General features: G+C 40.6%; 1 protein-coding gene across 10 annotated transcripts in view; it reads left to right on the top strand.

The window, feature by feature from the left end:
- Positions 1-810: 810 nt before the first annotated feature.
- Positions 811-23,016, top strand: part of LOC140064355 (uncharacterized) — a 52,373-nt gene continuing 30,167 nt past the window's right edge. For 2 of the 10 annotated variants that reach the window (XM_072111160.1, XM_072111151.1), the window contains exons 1-3: positions 3,073-3,180; positions 8,130-8,241; positions 17,302-17,454. In XM_072111160.1, the coding sequence (XP_071967261.1) occupies positions 8,149-8,241; positions 17,302-17,454 (246 nt within the window). In that variant the 5' untranslated portion in view covers positions 3,073-3,180; positions 8,130-8,148. Of the gene's footprint in view, positions 826-915; positions 962-3,062; positions 3,254-8,129; positions 8,242-17,301; positions 17,455-23,016 lie in introns of those variants that run through there. The other 8 variants (XM_072111154.1, XM_072111155.1, XM_072111153.1 and 5 more) reach the window with 8 other exon arrangements.

The raw sequence follows: 23,016 nt of genomic DNA, 5'->3' as shown, positions 1-23,016 counted from the left end.
ATAGTAGTTATATTCTTGTATGTAGGGGGCAGTATTATAGTAGTTATATTCTTGTACATAGGGGGCAGTATTATAGTAGTTATATTCTTGTACATAGGGGGCAGTATTATAGTAGTTATATTCTTGTACATAGGGGGCAGTATTATATCAGTTATATTCCTGTACATAGGGGGCAGTATTATAGTAGTTATGGTCTTGTACATAGGGGGCAGTATTATAATAGTTATATTCTTGTACATGGTTTGGGGTCAGCGTAATATGAAGAACTGTATTGCGGGGTCACAGCATTGGAAAGGTTGAGAACCACTGACCTAAGGCATCATGATGTTATGGGTAATGGTCATTCAGGTGCCGCTAGGTTCTTGACATCATAAGGGTCCACAGATGTAAAATGGAATGAAGTCCCACAATTTAAGTTTGGCTTAATCCTCATATACTTGCCACTAAAGATGCTGGCTGTGGTTACTGGTTTGGGAAACATCAGAGTAACAGTTTTGTTCCTCATACAATGAAAGGCCATTCCAGGATTCACACACATTAAAAATTAGCAGGTCATTTTTATTTACAAGAGTAGGAGTCTGTAGTATTAATATCTTCCAGATACATAAACCTCTTGGGAAAATAATCCTTGTAACTTGTATTTACAGACTATTTAGAACCATTTTCACATTGTTGTTATCGACTGTTAGATTCTATATTTCCATGTAATTTTGGCCTCTAAGCTCAGGCAACATCACAAAGCCTAAACTTGAAACCACATTGATGGCAGTTGCTAGGTAACTGGATATGAGATTCTAGTTTGGAAAGGATTCCCAAGTGATACAGGTATCCCATCTCATCGCTGGTTTCCATGGTGATCAGGGCAAAGGAGACCAAGGATACACAACCTTAATTTTTTAACTATTTTTATTGCAGATTTGAAGAACGGAAAAGATTGCAGGATGAAATTGCACAAATGAGGGTAGGTATGTCATGGCTGAAGAGCTGTGGCTGCATGCATATTGTAGGTTGGAGGATTGAAGTGATCAGAAGTAGAAAAAAAGTCAGACTTGACTAGTAAAAAATAAAATGTAACAAATAAAAATCTTTCAGTCTTCTGAAAAGCTGCATTATAAAACATGTTATAAAAAATTTACAGTTATCTAATAAATTTGAAGAAGAACCGGATACGTGTAATTAATGATGAGCCCCTGATGGATTTGATGCATGTTTAATGCATTACTATACAATAGTACAATAGTGTAATAGTACAATACAAGGCACTGAACTTATAAATATAATAAGTTGTGTAATAGTACAATACAAGGCACTGAGCTTATACTTATAATAAGATGTGTAATAGTACAATACGAGGCACTGAGCTTATACATATAATAAGATGTGTAATAGTACAATACGAGGCACTGAGCTTATACATATAATAAGATGTGTAATAGTACAATACGAGGCACTGAGCTTATACATATAATAAGATGTGTAATAGTACAATACGAGGCACTGAGCTTATACATATAATAAGTTGTGTAATAGTACAATATGAGGCACTGAGCTTATACTTATAATAAGATGTGTAATAGTACAATATGAGGCACTGAAATAAATACATATAATAAGATGTGTAATAGTACAATACGAGGCACTGAGCTTATACATATAATAAGATGTGTAATAGTACAATACGAGGCACTGAGCTTATACATATAATAAGATGTGTAATAGTACAATACGAGGCACTGAGCTTATACATATAATAAGATGTGTAATAGTACAATACGAGGCACTGAGCTTATACATATAATAAGATGTGTAATAGTATAATACGAGGCACTGAGCTTATACATATAATAAGATGCGTAATAGAACAATAAGAGGCACTGGGCTTATACATATAATAAGATGTGTAATAGTACAATATGAGGCACTGAGCTTATACATATAATAAGATGTGTAATAGAGCAATATGAGGCACTAAAATAAATACATACTGTATAATAAGATGTGTAATAGTGCAATAAGAGGCACTGAGCTTATACATATAATAAGATGTGTAATAGAACAATAAGAGGCACTGGGCTTATACATATAATAAGATGTGTAATAGTATAATACGAGGCACTGAGCTTATACATATAATAAGATGTGTAATAGTACAATATGAGGCACTGAGCTTATACATATAATAAGATGTGTAATAGAGCAATATGAGGCACTAAAATAAATACATACTGTATAATAAGATGTGTAATAGTGCAATAAGAGGCACTGAGCTTATACATATAATAAGATGTGTAATAGTACAATACGAGGCACTGAGCTTATACATATAATAAGATGTGTAATAGTACAATACGAGGCACTGAGCTTATACTTATAATAAGTTGTGTAATAGTACAATATGAGGCACTGAGCTTATACTTATAATAAGATGTGTAATAGTACAATATGAGGCACTGAAATAAATACATATAATAAGATGTGTAATAGTACAATACGAGGCACTGAGCTTATACATATAATAAGATGTGTAATAGTACAATACGAGGCACCTAGCTTATACATATAATAAGATGTGTAATAGTACAATACGAGGCACTGAGCTTATACATATAATAAGATGTGTAATAGTACAATACGAGGCACTGAGCTTATACATATAATAAGATGTGTAATAGTATAATACGAGGCACTGGGCTTATACATATAATAAGATGTGTAATAGTACAATATGAGGCACTGAGCTTATACATATAATAAGATGTGTAATAGAGCAATATGAGACACTAAAATAAATACATACTGTATAATAAGATGTGTAATAGTGCAATAAGAGGCACTGAGCTTATACATATAATAAGATGTGTAATAGAGCAACATGAGGCACTAAAATAAATACATACTGTATAATAAGATGTGTAATAGCGCAATAAGAGGCACTGAGCTTATACATATAATAAGATGTGTAATAGTACAATAAGAGGCGCTGATCTGGCATAGCCCTGACTGATCACTCTGCGGCAGGCTGTTTGTGTGTAATAATCAGGCTAGGCCATGTTTCTATAGAGACCGTGGCTCCTTCCATGCTGTCTTATAGCTCCCCCTACCATTGCCATGGACACCCAGGGACGCTGTGTTTTTCTGCAGAACAAAACCTGTAACGCAGGATCATGCTGAGGAGCGGAGGTAGGAACACAGCAGTCACTGTAAGTGCCAGGCTGGCATATGGGCAATCTGTATTGCTAAAATAGATTTTACGGTGAGAAGCGAAACTCATTAGCTGATTACTAATGTTCTGTGATGTGTAATCTGCTGCGTGTAACGTGGGGAGGAAATTATTTTTATTAAGTGTGTGTGTGTGTGTATATATATATATATATATATATATATATATATATATATATATATTAAAAGTACAGTGCTGATAACCTTCATGCTGAAATGATTGCACTGCTTGCCTTACAAGATTGAAGCAGAATACAAATAATGTATGTATTATATGTATGCAGTCATGTGGAGATATGTGAATAATATTTGGTCCAAAATAACATACAAAATTGCTCTAATTGACAAAAAAATTATAGAGTTTGTCCTCAGAACTATAGTACAGTATTACGTTGTAAACATAAAATATTAATGTTAATTTCAGCAATGTCTGCTAAAATCTCACAGCCGATGAGCCAAACCAGGTATCTGTACCAGATGCAACCTAAATGTACTCAAGAGAAAATCTGATCAACGTCTCTCAATTTATTTCAAAGCTGCACCTAACAAGCCTCGGCCTTCTTAGGCTTTGGTAAAGAACACACAAATGTCAGTTTTAAAGTAATATATCTTAAAGGAAATCTACCATCAAAATCAATCATAATAAACCAGGGACACTTACTTATAGATCCAGTGGTAGTCTTCTTATATTTTTTTATCCATGAACACCAAAATCAAATTTTAAAATCATGCTAATGAACCTGAAGGGCCCTGGGGGGATTATTAGAGCCCCTCTGTGCTGCAGATTCATAGACTGTTACAATGAGCAGAACACGTCTCACCCACCTCCCCCTTCTCCCCCCCCCCCAGTTCTGCCTGTAAAATAGAGTAGGAGCAAGAAGTGCAGTGGGAAGGGAGACTGCTCTATTCAATGTAACAGCCTGTGAGGCTACAAGATCTTGCGGATCTAGAAACAAATATAAGAAGATTACCACAGCATGGTACCTCAATCTATGAGTAGGATCTTATGAAGTGTTTACCATGTACAATAATTACACAGTGTCAGGATCAGTGGTAGTGGATCCTCTGTACCACCGCGGACGATGGCATAAGCCGACACCTGGGACCGGAGTCTAAGTTACCCAGTTTTCACCAGAGCCTGCCAGAAAGCAGGTTGCGGCAAGTTCCACAGGCATGACTTTGTCTGTGGTGGCGGCCAAAGCATAGTAGAAAATGGTCAGGAAAACTAGTGGTCAGGGACAGACAGAAGGTCGAGACAGACAGCACAGGATCAGAGTTGGGGACTTAGCAATAGGTCAAGGCAGGTAGCGGAGGAACGTAGTCAGAAACGGAACTGGGGTCACAACGGGAAATTGCAATATCAGCACAGAGCGTGGAACACAGCTTTCTCTAAAGCACAAGGCATGAAGATCCATCAGGGTGTGCAGGGAGAGGCAGATTTATATAGAATTCGGGGAAATGGCCAGCAGCAATTAACGGTTCGCTGGCCCTTTAAATTTTCTGAAGCCAGCGATATGCCACAGGATTGATGCGCTTCAGTACATCAATTGGACCCAGGAATCAAGGAACAAGTTTATAGCTGGGAATCTTCAAACGGACGTACCTAAAAGAAAGCCATACTCTGTCACCTGGGGAGAAGACTAGAGGAGACCTGCGCTTCTTGTCCGCCTGGATTTTGGTGCGGGCGGATGGATTTGAGATTTAGGACCAATTCGTCTACGGCAGGAACATCAGATCTCTCAACAAGATTTTATCTTTGGATTCATCTGTAGTCCCTTGTCTGGGATAATGCATCCAAGGAATGGGAGACTCTTCTGATGGAATTGGCACTTCTTGAGCTTGGCATACAGGTGATTAGCCCTTAGCCGCCTGAAAACTTGCCGTACATGGACCCGAAGGGACTCAATGGGGCTTATTTTCTAAGGATCCTGCGGCCGCATTTCCGTCGGGTTTTCCATAGTTTTCGGGGATAGCGCCACTGGGACAGGGATTTAGAAGGGGATTGTTGTGCATGCGATCGGATTGGCGCTAGCTTTCTTGCAAAAGAAATCGGGGGATGGGCCGTTGGACGATCCGACTGATTTGGACTGAACATGGGATTTAACTTTAAAATTGTGTCATAAGCCATGCACCCACATGCACCGGGAATCGGACGGCATAGTCACCAACCTATGAGTCTGCTTGGCACAGGTTCAGCAGTGCGGTCTCAGCTGAAGATGCTCAGGCAGGTCGGAACTCAGCAAAGAAGGAGGTGATGTTAGCTGTAACCGGGTCCTTTCTGTTCCAGAGGGGAGTAGCCTATGCCAGGGCTTTCCCATAGAGGAGGCTGATGATGAATGCCACCTTAGACCATTCCATGACGAACTGTTTTGGCATAAGCTCAATGTGCAGGGAGCACTGGGTGATGAAGCCCCTGCACAACTTGGGATCCCCATCATATTTGGCATGGATAATCTCAGCCTAGGTTCAGCAGCAGGCAGGCTAATCAGAGGAAGGAGCCACAGGAGCTTGATTTTGTTGTTGAGTTGCCATCAGTTGCTGCAACATGGCGGTGACTTGACCAAGCTGTTCACCTTACGCGGCATTCTGCCAAGACTGCTGAAATCCTGTCCTTCATTTCCCCTCATATAGTGTCCTCCCTTGTTCCTTGGTATTAACAAAAAAGCTTTGATACTTACCTTGGCCTCGTTCCCCAGAAATCCTGCTTCCTCCTCTCCAGTCCCGGCAGCTCAGAGATGATGGAGGAGGGAGGCATTGCCAGCTAGGGGAGGAGCTGCCTCCACACATCTCTGCTATAGAGGATAGAGAGAGACATGTGGAAGCAGTTGCTAGAGTGACCAGGAAAATAGGACTGCGTAGTCAGAGTCCTTGACCATTTCGATGGAGCTCAAGTTGTAAGTTTGTTTTACTGACTCCATGGCCCTGAAACGTATCATGTTTCTGATTTTACATGCTGCACTTGAGGCACAGCGGGAAGGAGCTTCTGCTGATCGTATATGCATTTCTCGCTGAAATGTTTGCGATTGGGAATGAGAAGCACTTCTTTTGCATTGTTTGCACTTGAATTGCATTTAGAAATCCAGATTGCAGATGTAGAGTCTGAACACAGGCTCAGCCCATAAAATCATCAAACAGAAATGAAGTAATTGGACCCCAATAAAAGCAGGGACAATGTAACCTGCTTTATAATATACTGCCTACAGATTACACTGTATTACGGTATACGGTGACAATTCCCTCTAAATACATAATGACATGGTGTAATTTGTTGTTGCTGATCTCAGGTTGTATTCATCTAACTTTAAAGGCAACCTACCATTTGATTTGATGCATTATGAAGCAAACATACCTTGAGAATGCTGTAGCTACACTGATGCAGGATCATATCTTGGTTAATCCCTGAGCTGAATGGTTTTGCTAAAAACAACACAATTATAACATTCAGGACCTTGGGAAAGCTGGGTAAGGTTGGTTGACATAAACTCATTAGACACGGGAGCTTGTAATTACAAATGGAGGTTAGTCAAGACATGAGCTGTGCTACATGTGCTGGATTACTTATACACAGCAGCTGGGGGATGGTGCAGCAATTGATTTTTCTGCCTTCAGGCACAACCCAGTGATTACATCATCCTGTGCAGTAGTGAATAACTAATGTGCTAGGATAAGCTCTGAACCAGCCATAGAAGCAACAGAGCTTCATTATCATAATGTTATATCTGTTTTATCAGCAAAACCAATCAGCTCACTCAGCTTAACCAAGATATGATCCTGCATCAGTGTAGCTACAGCATTCTTAATGTTTGCTTGATAATGCATCAAATCAAATGGTAGGTTTCCTTTAAGACCTTATGTTTTAATACAGAAAACCAGATGCGTATCTAAAGACTCTGAGGTCTTGGTGTAAGAGCTCAGCTTAGGGGTCACACTCTCCTGAGCTAATGTTAAAAATGTGGCAACACCCCAATTAAGACCTTCAAGACCAAGTTTTTTTTAGCTTTTCTTGCATCCTCCTTTATTCTTTGGATTAGTATGATCGCAGGGATACTAAAATTATATAGTTTAGTTATGTGTAATACTTTTTAAAAAAATTCAAAAACGACCTATTCGACCTATTCAGACACCCATAACTTTTTCATACTTCATTGTATATAGCTGTGTAAGGTGTCATTGTTTGCAGGATATATATATATATATATATGTATATATAAAATATTCAGTCAAAATTTGGACATTTAGGCACTATTTTATATTAAAGGGTTCATCGCTGGGAAATAATTGTTTTTATATCTTCATAGATCAGACATTTTGGGATGTGGTGATACCTTATATTTTTATGATTTTACTATGTTTTTAAATTTTTTTCATATGTTTAAAACAGTTTAATTTTTTTATTATAATTTCAGCACCCTAGGGTACTTGAACTGCAATACTGCTTCTACATTACAGTATGTCTTCAGCAAAATGGGGCAAAAATAGAAAATACTATGTAATTGAGGTATCCCCATAATCATAGTGACCCAGAAAATAAAAATAGCATCCTACTTTTAACGTACGGTAAACGGCAAATCCTGAACAAGATTATGCCCTTCATAATCAAAAAACAATCAAAAAATCCCTGTCTAACTAACTGTACAATCCGTGTGCCAAATTAAAAGGACCCAATGCCACAATTGATATGTGCCCCGAATTTGTCACGAGAAAACGGTCTCAGAATCATCAGGATATGTTAAAGCTTTCCAAAGTTCTAACCAATTATATTAACACATGTTAGATTCTAAAAATAGGGCCTGGTCAGGAAGGTTAAAAATGTCAAGGGGTTAATGTTAAAAACAGGCGTTAAGGGGTTAAATAAGAGATTGTCAAGGTTCAAGTTTATAATCGAATGAAAAAATATTTTTTACTGACAGGTTGGAGTTAGAACCTGTGATGGACAAACATTTTGTCAGATATAAATCGATTATCAGTGGACATCACATGAAGGATGTGCAGCAGAAAATGGATTCAGAATATAAGGTATTGGTAAATATCCACTGGTCATTGTATACCATATTATTCACAGCCATTAACCCCTCATGTGTACCTGTAACATCTGCATTGCAGTGTATGTCTCTGTGGGTGTCTGTGTCAGTGTCTGGCAAGACCTAAAAGAGTCCATGTTTCCTACAGCAACCCATCCTGATGATTAGGTTATAGAGAAAATAATTAAGTGGCTTTGACAAACCACCGAGATGCTGCTACTATTGTTCAAGGCCTCCACCAGGTGGTGTGTGCAAGAAAAGTAGAGGGAGAGGCTGATGGAGGTTTCTCCCTGGGTGTATATGGGAATCCCTGGGCGACGGAGGACCGGGGGCCTGTGATGGTGAAGAAGCTTGATCCAGGGATAACACAGAGGCATGTTGATGTTAATCAACTCACAGTTCTTTATTCAACTAGCAGCAGAACCAGTAGGCTGGAAAGCTGGTAGGAGGTAGCTGCTCACAGCCTGGTAGTAACTTCAGGCTGGGCTGTTAAAGATGGAGTTGAGTCCAGATGGTGGAGCTCTGCTCTGGGCTTAGTCTCCTGACTTGCCCAAAGGTGTCAGACACTTCTGCTTTTTGGTATTGTGTATGGTTGGCAGCTCTGCTGGAGCTGCAGATGGGCTTGCTTCTCACTCTGCTGACTAAGATCCATGTAGTGACATCATCGTACCATGCCTTCTGCTCCCGGCACTGTATTCAGCTGCTCGGAGCAGGAGGCTCAGTCTAATGACATCACTGTGTCTCAATGTAGTGGAGCACGGAGCTCACAGATTATGCTTCACTAAAGTACCCACCTTTACCTGCGTCTGGAGAGGTGAGAGTTTGCAAGAGCTGCCCGGACAATAGTCCTGGTGAGCCAAGGACATCCGAGCCACAGGCCAAAAGATTCTTAAATGTACTCAGGATAACAAAATAACACATTCTCAGATGTAAATCTAACCAGTCTCTATCAGTCCTGGTGTACACAATTTCAGTTGCCCCTGTTTTTTTCACCCTGTATCTCCTGACTTTAGGATTGGCAGCCATCTTGGTTTTCTGCCTGAAGCTGTGGAGATATTCTCTCTTTGCTCCCTCTGCAGGGGACCATCCCCTTGCATTCCAGGTCAGAGCTCTCACTGATACACAGACACTGACTTCCTGCTGGCAGCAGCAGGAAGAGTGTAAAGCTACAGACAGATAAGTTCTTTATCTGGGGAGGGGGAGGAAGGCACAGCAGATCTAGCAGTGTGTTGTGGAATAGCATAGATGTAGGAAGCTCTATCTTTTTCACATGCACGGTATTGTACTGTGGCACACGAGTGTGCTCACTGTAGAGCAGCCGTGCGCCATAGGCGTCCATGGGGACATATACATCCCCACAATCTCCATGTGTAAGAGGCCTTTGGGAAATTGAGGAGTTGGAGGTATGGCTTACCGACTCCACACCCCTAATAGCCCAGTATATGTATCTATATACGTGTATAATATAAAGACCATGTGGCAGTTTCTGTCAGAGCTGAAGAGAATGAGCCCTGCTGAACGGAGAAAGCTTTCAAAAGGAAGGCAGCCATAGATCAGTGCTGTGGCCTTTTTTCTCTAGAAGTATGGGCTAGGATGGGTATATTATGGACATTCTGATTGAATACAATTTAATAAATCCTCTCACTGGATGTCAGTCATCAGTGTAGTCATATGGGTATTGACGATACCAGGAAGAGCGATGCTGTGTTTTGCATGCAGGATGAGCAGGAACTGTATATAAACTGGTGGGTACTATATACCGTATATTCCGGCGTACAAGACGACCTGGTGTATAAGACGATACCCCTACTTTCCTGTTAAAATATAGAGTTTAAGATATATTCGCCGTATAAGACTACCCCTTTTCCAACGCATACAAAACACCGGTAAAAATTTAAAAAAAAAACAGATTTGAATTTAACATGGTCCTTTTTTTAATTTAAATTCTTATGACATGCAGGTATATAGCAGGAAAACTGTCGCTCATAAACATAAGGCATACAACAACAACATTACCATCGTCCATTTTACTGTAAATGTTACCATACTGTACCTTAAATTTTTATTTTATTAAATATTCCATGCCATGTACTCCAAAAAAAAAAAAAAAAAATTCCAAATGCAATGAAAATGGTGAAAAAACCCATTTGCGCCATTTTCTTGTGGGCTTGGATATTACGTCTTTCACTGAGCGCCCCAAATGACATGTCTACTTTATTCTTTGGGTCGATACGATTAAGGGGATACCAAATTTGTATAGGTTTTATAATGTTTTCATACATTTACAAAAATGAAAACCTCCTGTACAAAAATTACTTTTTTGATTTTGCCAACTTCTGGCGCTAATAACTTTTTTATACTTTGGTGTATGGAGCTGTGGGTGGTGTCATTTTCTGTGAAATTTGATAATATTTTCAATGTTATTATTTTTAGGACTGTACGACCTTTTGATCACTTTTTATAGATTTTTTTATATTTTTCAAAATGGCAAAAAAGTGCCATTTTCGACTTTGGGCGCTATTTTCCGTTAAGCGCATTGAAAAACCGTTATCATATTTTGATAGATCGGGCATTTTCGGACGCGTCGATACCTGATGTGTTTATGATTTTTACTGTTTATTTATATTTATGTCAGTTCTAGGCAAAGGGGGGTGATTTGAAATTTTAGGTTTTTTTATTATAATTTTTTTTTAAACTTTTTTTATTTTTATTTTTACTATTTTTCAGACTCCCTAGGGTACTTTAACCCTAGGTTGTCTGATCGATCCTATCATATACTGCCATACTACAATATGGCAGTATATGGGGATTTTCCTCCTCATTCATTACAATGTGCTATCAGCACATTGTAATGAAGAGGTTAAAACAAAATAGCCACGGGTCTTCGGAAGACCCAAGGCTACCATGGAGACGGACGTCACGGGGAGCGGCGATCCTAGGTAAGATGGCGGCGCACATGCGCCGCTATCTTTTTGAGGCTGCCGGCAGCTTTGCTGGCAGCCATCGCTGTGAAAACACCCGCGATCGGTGCAATATACCTCTTTTTGAGGCTGCCGGCAGCTTTGCTGGCAGCCATCGCTGTGAAAACACCCGCGATCGGTGCAATATGCAAAGACTTACCGGCTATGGAGAGGGCTTAGCCCGTGAGCCCTCTCCTTGCAGTGTGTCCCGACCGCAGTGCGTACCGATAGCGGTCGCTATTACTGGCGTATAAGACGACCCCAGACTAGACAGAAGATTTTTCTGTCTTCAAAAGTCGTCTTATACGCCAGAATATACGGTATATAAACTTAATATCCTTGAATCTCAGTTTTTTTTTAATGGTTTTAAAAATATGCAAATGATCCTGAGGAGTTCCGGGTTTGCAATAGTCCTCTGTCGCTTCCAGGTTCCAGTGAAAATTCAGCTTACGTCACCAGTCACAGGGGGGCAGCCAAAAGTGGGGGAATGCATAAATTAAAACACTGCGGACCTAAGAGGAGCTCAGGTGCCATAATCCTGAGCCCCTCAGGCTCATCATATTTTTAAAATCTATTTTTCTTTAGAAAAGAACAGTTATTTAAGGATATAACAAACACAGTTCTGGACAACAAAAGAAGAGGTGCACAAGTAAGTGAAAGTGGTCTACCATGAGTGATTCTGATGGTAGATTTCTTTTAAGGGGATAACATTGCTTTTACACAATGTAAGTATAATGTCAACAGAATGTAACTGCAATCTTAACATTTGATTCAACACCTAGCCATGAATAACAAATAAAGACATGATGCTCCCAGCCCATGGAAAGGTGAGGCACTCTTTTTGAAACAAAGCAGCCATGATTTTAACGGGGTTTGCCAATGAAAGTGTCTCCCGTGCCCCTCGCTGCCCGCCGGCTGTGCTCGTAGATTTAAAGGGCCAGCGCAATGCTGATTGGTGCTGGCCATTTCCTAGATTACAATAAAAGCCGGCCTCTCCCAGCATTCCCCGCCGATCTTCGTGCTATATACCTTGCTCCTTTGCCATATTTCTGTGTATTGATCTCCCGTTGTGACCCCAAACCTGTTCCCGTTTACGCTCCTCCACCGCCAGCCCTGACCTTCTGCTCTGCCTCTGACCCTGAACTTTTGCCACCTGTCTTGACCTCCTGCCTGTCCCCGACTACGAACCTGCCTTCCATTTCTGTACTTCGTCTTGGCAGCCACCACGGACAAAGTCGCACCTGTGGAATGACCTGGTGGTACCACGCCGCAGCAAGTCCAACCCACTTTGCGGCGGGATCTGGTGAAAACTGGATGCCACTTAGACTCTGGTCCCAGGTGTCGGCTTGTGTCAGCGTCTGCGGCGGTCCAATGGGTCCACTACCCCTGGAGCTTGACAGTACCACGTCGCAGCAAATCCAACCCGCTTTGAGGCAGGCTCTGGTGAAGACCGGGTGCCACTTAGACTCCTTACCCAGGTGTCGGCTTACGTCATCGTCCGTGGTGGACCAGTGGGTCCACTACCCCTGAAGCCTAACAGAAAGAAAGTTTTCAAATTATAACCTCCTAGGGATTTTTTCCCAATAAAGTTAATTTTTAACCCCTTTACTTTCAATTTTAGTCAGTTTTTTGTAGCAATTATAGCAAACCCCCTGTGGTTTATAGCCAGCAAGCCCCGTGTAGTATATAGCCAGCTAGCCCCCTGTAGTATATAGCCTGCCAGCCCCCTGTAGTGTGTAGCAAGCCCCCTGTAATATATAGCCTGCAAGCCCTGCAGTATATAGCCTGCCAGCCCCTATAGCATATATGCAAACAGTGAAAAGAAAAAAACAGAAAAACAGAGAACGGCGCCTCGAGTGATATCTTCCAGCAAAGAAGAGGAGTAAACCCAACCCCTATGTGGGATGCTCACCTGTCGGAAGTCTTGTTTCAGGCAAAATGCCCCAATGTCGGGGTCCTGGAGGTGGATGGTGTTCCTCTTGTCTATACAAGTTGGATTCCAGAATGGAGGAAAGCAGCCACTAGCCAAAGATAGGTTTCCCAAAGGTCCCAAAAATAGGGAGCTCGGGATAAATTGCACAGAAACGTAGAAAAAATATATTGGCAGAAATTGTGGCGCTAATTGTCCGGGATATTTACCAACTCTCAAAAACGAGGATGATAGTAATGATAACAATTTTATTTTTATACATGGTAGACCAAATAGTTAAAACATAAATGAATAGATTGAAGTCCTTACTGACGCGTTTCGGGCAGAGCCCTTTCTCAAAGTGTAGGACAAGAGTGAGTAGAGACAGCATACACCATTGCTATATATGCAAAATGGGTGGGCCAATTGAGGCAAAACAACCAATAGAGAGATAGCTTCACAATGGACCAATCACAAACAGTTGTGACTAAACACTAACAAATAAGAAAGTCACATACTAACCATTATCTGATGTAAACATATATATATTTATATATGTAGCATTTAGACTGCCAGCCCCTGTAGTATATAGCCTGCCAGCCCTTGAAGTATATTGCCAGCAAACCCCTGTAGTATATAGCCTGCCAACCCCTGTAATATATAGCCTGCCAGCCCCTGCAGTATATAGCCTGCCAGCCCTCAGTAGTATATAGCCAGGCAACCCCCAGTAGTATAAAGCCAGCCCAGCCTCTGTAATATATAGCTAGCCATCCCCGGCATACCGCATGTGAATGAACCCTTAAAGGGGTATTCTCGTCTCGGCATTCACATTCAGTTTCATTGATTTGCCATATATAAACATTTCTTCAATTGGATGTTATTATAAAAAATGATCCTGTGTGAACATAATTTCTCATAAATGTAGTCATGTTGTCCCTTAGAAACCAGATAGCTTCCTCGGATACGACCACGTCACACTCTGGCAGCGGTGGCCAGACTTGCGCTATAGGGTCCTGCCGGACCACCAGGATTCAGCATTCATTACCACAGGGTGCCTGTGCGACATTTAGTAACTCCTGGACATTTTATATACAATAACCTTTTGTTTCTTTGTGCACTCACTCCAGCAGAGGTGGCCGTATCCGAGGAAGCTGATCTCATTTCTAAGGGACCACATGACTACATTTATGGCAAATTATCTTCACACAGGAACATTTTTTTTAATAACATCTAATTGAAGAAATGTTTATTAATGGCAGATTAATGAAACTGAATGTTAATGCCCAGACGAGAATACCCCTTTAAATGGTGATGTTCTCAAGTAATACACAGATGTAATACACATATTCTTCTCTAGACATAGCAGATATTCCTCCCTAGACATAGCAGAAAATAACTCCACAGTGAATATGCCATATTTTGCTGCAGTGAATGATGGCATGTGGTAACAGAGCATGATCTAGTGATTTATGGATTCTTTTTATCTGATCTTTAAAGACAGAGAAGGCGATTCCAATTCTACATAATGCAAATTAGGAGGTATTTGCTTATGGACTCAATGCTCCATTGTCTACTGTCTACTGTCTTAGTCCAGCGGTTGCATTTCCATTTGTAATGGACTTCATTATCCGTGAGTAAGCTATAAATAAGGCCATGCTTGCTTGGCAAAGATCTATACTAGCACACGCTGTCTATTACCTTGGCACAGACAAGAAGATGTTAATTGTCCTGATATAAATTATGCATATCTTACTGTCCTTAATTCTTAACAGATCATATTGTGATAAATTTGTTTCTGCCCATATAAAACAAGCAAAATACTTTAACCCTGTCAGAATCAGGCCCATTGCAGATTTTGCCTTTCCGTTTTTTTAAAACCCCACATTACAAAAGCCATAGAAAACAATTTCTACTTCCTAGTGGCACCATTTTAAGTTACATGCAAGCTACCGCATAGCATCAAAAAACTGCAGTTATGCTGGAATTAACAGAAAAACATAGTTACACAATTTTTTAGCAGACTTTGCTTTCATTTGTGAGATCCAAATGACACTTCTAATTTATTCTTTAGGTAAGTACAATCAAAGAGTTGCCAATTTACCATAGCTTTTTTATAATTTGATTTACAACACTGCGGTGTCATTATTTGTTGGATAAGCAGATATTTGTATTGATATCACTTTTTATGGGTGGCAAAATGGTGAAAAACGTAATGGTGATAATTTTGAGATAATTTATTTTTAGATTTTGAGAGATCAGGGATTTTAGCATGTGAGGATACCTAAGATGCTTCATAATGAAAGGGACTGATTCTGGCAGGTGGGGTTTGTTGAATGACATTGATGGGAGCCACTGATGACATCCCAGAGTAGATGATCTGGCCATGATTGTGGCGTCCATAAGATGATTGCACCACTTATAACATTAACACTCTTGATCGGTGCCAAACGTGCAATGTACTCTGTAACAAAAAAAACCCCAAAATATCCAAATGCCTGATGGTACAAAATCACTGGAGAATGCAGCTATTTTGACAGCAACAATTTTATTGCAGCAGGGGTATTACAAAGGTTCCAAAGAGTGGCATAACTTGCAGCTGATGGACCCCAGTGCACAGTCTGTGCCAGGCTCCTGACTACAACGCATGGTTTATAGTACTAGTCTTCTCATATGGGAATGTGAAACCTTTTGGACTCCCTAGGCTTCTTGGGCCCAGTTGTGATCACACCCTCAACACCCCCTCAAGTTACATCCCAGGTTCCAAACATTAAATCTAAATCTAAACCCTAATAAATAAATCTAAACCCTAATAAATAAGAAGCTGAGGATTCAAAATTTGCAACCCATCATGTCATGAGTTCTCTATAAATCTCAACCACTATACTGATAAACTACTATTTGTGTCTCTTAGACTGCATTCACGTACAGAGGGAGCGGCTTGGCCCAATCACATATGCGTTTTGGTTGAAGTGCATGAAATTTGTAGCAAGCAACAAGTTTTGCATTGTTTACATATAATTGGTAGGGAGCACCATGTGTTTTGCAAGTCTTTCAGCTGAAAGATGTACAACATGCATAGCATAGCATTTTATCACTGTCCGGGTTAGTTGGGAGATTGCCCAGACATACCCCACATTGTCAAGGACCAACTGGCTCCTGATCCTGACACAATGCAGAGACGAGAACCAGAGGCAGGGGCTGCTGTTTTTACTGTAGGTACCTTGCACAGAGCAATGTCTTTGGCAGTGCCTCATCAAACACCTCCTGTATGCTGGCCCTGCCCACCCTAGTGTAAGTCTCTGCCCGTGATGATAGATGATGAGAGTGGAGACAATCATCCCGGGGGTCCCAGCACCTTGAACCCCGCTGCAAGGTTGCTTACCACTGCCTTGCTCTGCAACATCCTCGCAGTCCTACCCCATACACTGGAAGGAATCATGAAGAATGGCGTTTTGAATACCAGTCTTAAAGCTCCCCCTGCTGGTGGTTCTGCTCCCGTTTATACTAAGAAAGTCCTGAATTTTTTGCTATAGTCTCTGTCGATTTTCAGGTGGAGATTATAGTAAATCTGTCTGGCCGGGAATTCACATTCGCATATGCAATATCTTCAAAGTGAAATGCAGAGCATTGTATAGGGGTGGGAGGGTGAACACCAGAGAGCTCCAAGGAGAACACCATAAGGTTTCATTCACACGAATGTATGCGCACCTGGCCATAGCCAGGTTAGCATACGGTGGCGCGCTGGGGAGGTGAGTGCTTCTCAGCCTTTCCCTCTCCATATATAGCACAGCCTGGTTAGACGTACAGATGCTTGCGGTCAAATATATATATATATATATATATATATGTATATATATATATATATATATTAAAAAATTAACACTGTACTCACTTTTCTAATTCCCCCTAGAGATCCTCTTCTTGCTTCAGGTCCTCTGACTCCATCTTCGGTTCCCCGGCTTCTCTTTGGGTCCATGCGTGGCTGGCACATACAATGATGTCAGGCGCTTGCCGACGTCATTGTTTGTGCGCCCGCGGCGGCATAGCGTAGCGTCCCAGTGAGGAGCCAGAAAAACCAGAAGAGGAGCCGGACATCAATTTATGGCTTTGACTCCAAAATAGAAGTAAAAGATGTGTTTGAAAATACCATTGCTTGAAAAACATTGTATATATGTGTACATCTATATTACAGGCCCACCTACGTCACCAGGAGAGGGTCAGGGAGAATACTGAGAGGCTAAGAGAGAAACGAGTTGCGCCCCAGCGTACCACAAATCTTCTCAGCTTTTACTCCACTAGAAGTTACAGTAAGCCGTGGCAGAATGGGATGCACACGAAAACAGAAGTAAGTCCATATTTGATGAACAACCCTATTTTAAGAAAAAAAAATGAAATATTTAATTTATACCAATTTTTGGTTATTTTACGCATGTCATATTAGTCATTGTTAATGATGTTGCCTGTGTTTGCCAGTGAATGAGCCATCAGTTGTCTACTCTGAGCACAGGAGGCACTCCAGCCATAAATGCTCTGTAATTTAGCATATTCTTGATGATGCTTTTAATATTTGTATGCAAAAGGATAACTACTGTGCCATACAAAATAATTACAGACAAACAATTGACACATACGCACAGATAGAAGCACAAAAGAGAGGAATAAAATCTTCTCCTAATGGAAATGAGAAAACTGTAGGAAGGACACATTTCCCCCATAGCAGTTAAGTGAGGTTTTTATTTTAATTTTCTTTGTTCAAGAGGGTTGAATAACTTCTCATATCTGTTGAGTCACCGTAGAGGCTGAGTCACTACTGTACATGTCAAATCACAAAATATCAAAATGTTGATTATGAAGAAAGTTTTGTTATTTTCTCAATGATTCTCCTATCTCTTACATCATTGAAACAATATTTTGGCTACTTGCAAAGTTTTGAGAGTTTATTCTTTTTAGGCTTACAGGATAGGTAATAAATACTCGATCAGTTTAGTTTTGACTACTTTAGATGTATGACCAAAAAAATGGGAAACCCTGGCCCTTTTCTAGTGGATGGCTTTGATGGAAAGGAGTTATATGAAGCCATAATGGGTTTATTGTAATAGCTAAATGTAATTACAGACAAATTTGGGATGGTTTTGGATTATACCAGATTGAATTTGTTTTTGACATATAGTAAGCTCAATTTCGTTTCACACTGTCACCACTGCTTTGGGCTTTTTCTTATCTTTTGTCTCCTAAATGCTGGGCTACTCTGGCTCTGTGTAGAACCATTATACTCCATCCATTCACCTGCAATGACTCCTACATAACAGGCCCCTGTCTCACCGGCAGCAATCCTAGTCCTGTCCTGAGGATTTAGGCCTATAAACCGCCATATTCATGACAGTGAGATTGTGAGAGATTCAGCATTATTCAGAAATAGATATTTGAACACTGTATTCAAATGATCAGATTATTTTTATACTTCTAATTTTTTTACTTTTCCAAAATAGTTATTTTTAAATACCTAAATCAATAAACCCCTAAACCCCCCTGTGCATCAGAAAATATGGGGTTTGCAAGTATTTATTCTCTGAACACGATCATAGCCTCATCACCTAGAACAGTGATGGCTAACCCATGGCACTGGTGCCAGAGGTGGCACTCAGAGCCCTTTCTGTGGGCACTCAGGCCATCACCAGAGAGGACTCCAGGTATCTTCCTGCAGTCCCAGACAGCCCAGGACTTGCTGTGCACAGAGCTATTTTAAAGTGAAAGCTGTACCTGGGACTATTTTCTGCTTTATTGGTGTCCTCAGGTGCTGGTATCAATGAAAACTGTGTCAGAGAAGGGAGTATAAATCACAAATTACATTTCTGTGTTGGCACCTTGCGATAAATAAGCGGTCTTTGTTGTAGTTTGTGCACTCGGCCTCTAAAAGGTTCGCCATCACTGACCTAGAATATTGGTATAAATTATTATACCATCTGTCACATCAACCTTTTCAATCATTGATTAATTAATTATTTATATAAATCATTAGTTAAACATGTAACACTAGAAATCTTCATTATTAAAACCCAAAAATGTTGTCTTATCTATAATAACAGTGTGCAACATATGTCCTTTGGGGAGTAAATCTGGGAAAGTCCCTTGTTGAGAAGGACCTAGGTGCACTAGTAGATCAGAAATTAAATAACAGCATGCAATGTCAATCAGCTGCCTCTAAAGCCAGCAGGATCTTGTCATGTATCAAAAGTGGTATTGAGTCTCGGGATGGGGATGTGGATGTGATATTACCACTGTACAAGGCATTGGTTCAGCCTCACCTGGAATATGCCATCCAGTTCCGGGCACCAGCCCATAAAAAGGATGCCCTGGAGTTGGAGAGGGTACAATGAAGAGCCACAAAAATGATAATGGTTTGGAGGGTCTCAGTTATGGAACAACTAGATTTATTTAATCTGGAAAAGAGACGACTAAGAGTGGACATAAGCAACTTATATAAATATATCAATGGCTCATACAAAAAAATATGGTGGTAAATTGTTCCAGATGAAATCAAATCAAAAGACAAAGGGGCACTGTCTCCGACTGGTGAAAACAAGGTTTAATCACCAGAGACAACAGGGCTTTTTTACTATGAGAACTGTCAATCTGTGGAATAGCCTGCCTTAGGCGCTGGTCACAGCAGGGACAGAAGAGAGCTTCAAGAAGGGCCTAGATGCCATTTTACATCTATATAAGATTAAGGGTTATGTTATATAGAAGTGAATCCCTTCCTCATCCAATCCCTTTCCTTCCTTGGTTGAACTTGATGGACATGTTTTTTTTTCAACCATATAAACTATGAAAATGATACATGCCAATATATAGCAGACAAATAATGGTCTACATTTATTTAAGCGTTTTTGCACCAGTATTGTCTGACTTTGCACTGAAAAGAATGTACAAACTGGTTGCACATGTATTTATAAAGTTTCTGCGCTAGTTTTGTGTTGCGGCTGCACTGTGTTCAACGAGAAAGAAAAAATGTGCACTTAAAGGGGCATTTTAGCGCTTAGTCAGAGTTTGCACCACATTTATTACTGATGTGCGCCACAATTCTACATCTAACCACAGAAAAGGGACTTAATTTGTGTAGCATATAAAGTTCACACATCAAAAATACATGAAATAACGAAAAAAAGAAGAAAAATAGATGTGGATCAAATGATAACTTTATTACATAGTACAATAATTTAAAATATCTAAAAAGCTATAAGAAGCTAAACAAGTTACAAAAAACCTAGCTCTCGGTATAGTATGCATGTTGAGCTCCAAGGACAATGAAGCAATATTAAGTCTTATCAAAAATAATGGTGGAGCAGAAGAAGCATTATTGCCAAATGATTACATAGCAAACAAAATATAATGATTACATGATGTTTAAAATTATATTACCTTCTTATGAAAAGTCTAGGTGGCCCATCTGAGAGGTAGGAAGTAATTCTGCAGTGAACCAAACAAAAAAAATGGTGCAAACTTCCAGAGCTTAGCACACATTTATCGCAATTAATGCGGCAATGGGGAAGATTTACTTATCCGGCCCATTCGCGATCCAGCGGCGCGTTCTCTGGCCGGGATTCACTAAGGTAGTTCCTCCGGCGTCCACCAGGTGGCGCTGCTGCGCTGAAGAGCATCGGAACGCACTGGAATACACCGAGCCGGGCTGAGTGAAGGTAAGTGCAATTTTCGCAACACATTTTTTTAAAAAAAAGGCGGCGGTTTTTCCGAATCTGTCGGGTTTTTGTTTGGCCACGCCCCCGATTTCCGTTGCGTGCATGCCAGCGCCGATGCGCCACAATCCAATCGCGTGCGATCGGGGCAATTCAGGGGAAGTCGGCGCAAATCAGAAATATTCGGGTAACACGTCGGGAAAACGCGAATCGGGCCCCCAATATGTGCAGCCTGTGGCGTGTGTAGAGTGCACCAGATTCATCAAAACTGGTGCATGCTCTTGATAAATCTTGCGCCCCCTGCACTGCTCTAGAAGAGTAAACCGTTCTTTGTGCACTTTGTTCATGCTGCAGAAATAAAATTAATAATCTTTATTTATATAGCGGCATAAAATTCTACAGTGCTTTAAAAATCAAAGGAGACATATACAAATATAATACAGGCAGTCCCCGGGTTACATACAAGATAGGGTCTGTAGGTTTGTTCTTAAGTTGAGTTTGTATGCAAGTCGGAACTGTATACTTTATCATTGTAATCCCAGACAGAACTTTTTTGGTCTCTATGACAATTGGATTTTAAAAATGTTGGGTTGTCATAAGAATCAATATTAACACTAAAGCTTCATTACAGACACATTTGATAACTGTTTCAGCTGATCATTGTAGCCTAGGACTAAAGTACAATAAATTACCAACATCCAGTGGTCGGTTTGTAACTAGGGGTCGTAAGTAAGTCGAGTGTTCTTAAGTAGGGGACCGCCTGTACTACATTTCAGAGTTCAAGCAGTCATATGGAACAATAGGAGTGAGGGCCCTGCTCACAAGAGCTTACAGTCTATGAGAATTGTGACACAGAGAGAATTGTGGCACACGTCAGTAATAATTGTGGCGCAAACTCTCACTAAGCAATAACATGCCCCTTTAGATTCACATTTTTAGTGTCTTGTTGGACACAGTGCAACCGTGACACAAAACTGGCGCAGACACTTTATAAACACATGTGCAAGCGGTTTGCACATTATTTTACATGCAAAAAAACCTTGTTCAAACACTTTAATATATGTGTTATGATTGTTGGATTGTTACTTTATTTCCTGTATACTTTTTCATCTACTAACTAGTTAGTAACTTGTTTTAACAAACATGCTTTTGAAAAAGAACGTGGCTTTCCTGGGAACACGTCCGTTCTCCTGCCGATGGAACGGCTCCCGTAAGGCTTGTTCCCATTGCCATGTGTGGGAGACGTATATATGCTGTATATACTGCGGCCGTATATATGTCCCTCATACGTTCGTGTGAATGTAGCCTTAATGTGGGACACTTTTGATAAATTTGCACAGCAGTTCTTTAACCTTTCTGGGTTAAACCTATCACAAGAAGCCCTTTTTCCCAGGTTCCCACAGACACAGCAATGTACATGGGAAACATGTTTTTCAATTAATTATGTGTGCCATGGTTGTGAAAATAAACTATATCAAACTTTACATGGCATCTCTGACAAGCGAGTCCCTGGAGCCAGTGAGTCTTGCTCTAACCCTCATCCTTCTCATTATTTAAAGGCAACAAACACCTCCCTTCGCCACCCTTCCCCTCACCCTCCTCTCCACCTAATCTCGCTGACCGCAGCCAGCAAATAATGCGCTTGCACGGTCAGCTACCTCTAGTTGCCAAGCACAGAGTGAATTGCGTACCCTACTCATTGACTACCATCCAGCCACGATAAGTGGTGCATGCGCATGGCAAGTAGAAGCATCTGACCGCACAAGTGGGACACTTGCTTGGCTGCAGTAAGTAAGATTAGGCGGAGATTGAGTGAGGGGAAGGGAGACAGAGGATGAAGTTTTCTGTGTTTAAATAACGAGAAGGATGAGCGTTATAACAGGAGAGTGGGTATTCAGCTCTTTGCCCCCACTCCACTGTGGACTCACTTGTCAGAGCTAGAAAAGAGCCATATAAAGTTTAGTATAGTTTATTTGCACAACCATTACACACAAACTGAAGAATTTATCCTTTTTAGAAATATGAGATTTCACACTTCTTTCTAGCATTTTTTTACCTTCCTTGTCCCATAACCATTTGCTGGAAACCTTCTCACACAGAACATCTGGATTACATGAACTGTGAGGGTGAAGGGATGCTGGTAATTCACAGCTATTCCTCTCCCTAACCACAGTCACAGATCGATTAGGTTGAAAAAAATAAAATTTTCACTC

Source organism: Engystomops pustulosus, chromosome 6 (assembly GCF_040894005.1).
Source record: "Engystomops pustulosus chromosome 6, aEngPut4.maternal, whole genome shotgun sequence".
In the NCBI taxonomy this organism is placed as follows: Eukaryota; Metazoa; Chordata; class Amphibia; order Anura; family Leptodactylidae; genus Engystomops; species Engystomops pustulosus.
The sequence above is the reverse complement of the archived record's forward strand: the minus strand, read 5'-3'. Positions and strand labels throughout refer to the sequence as shown.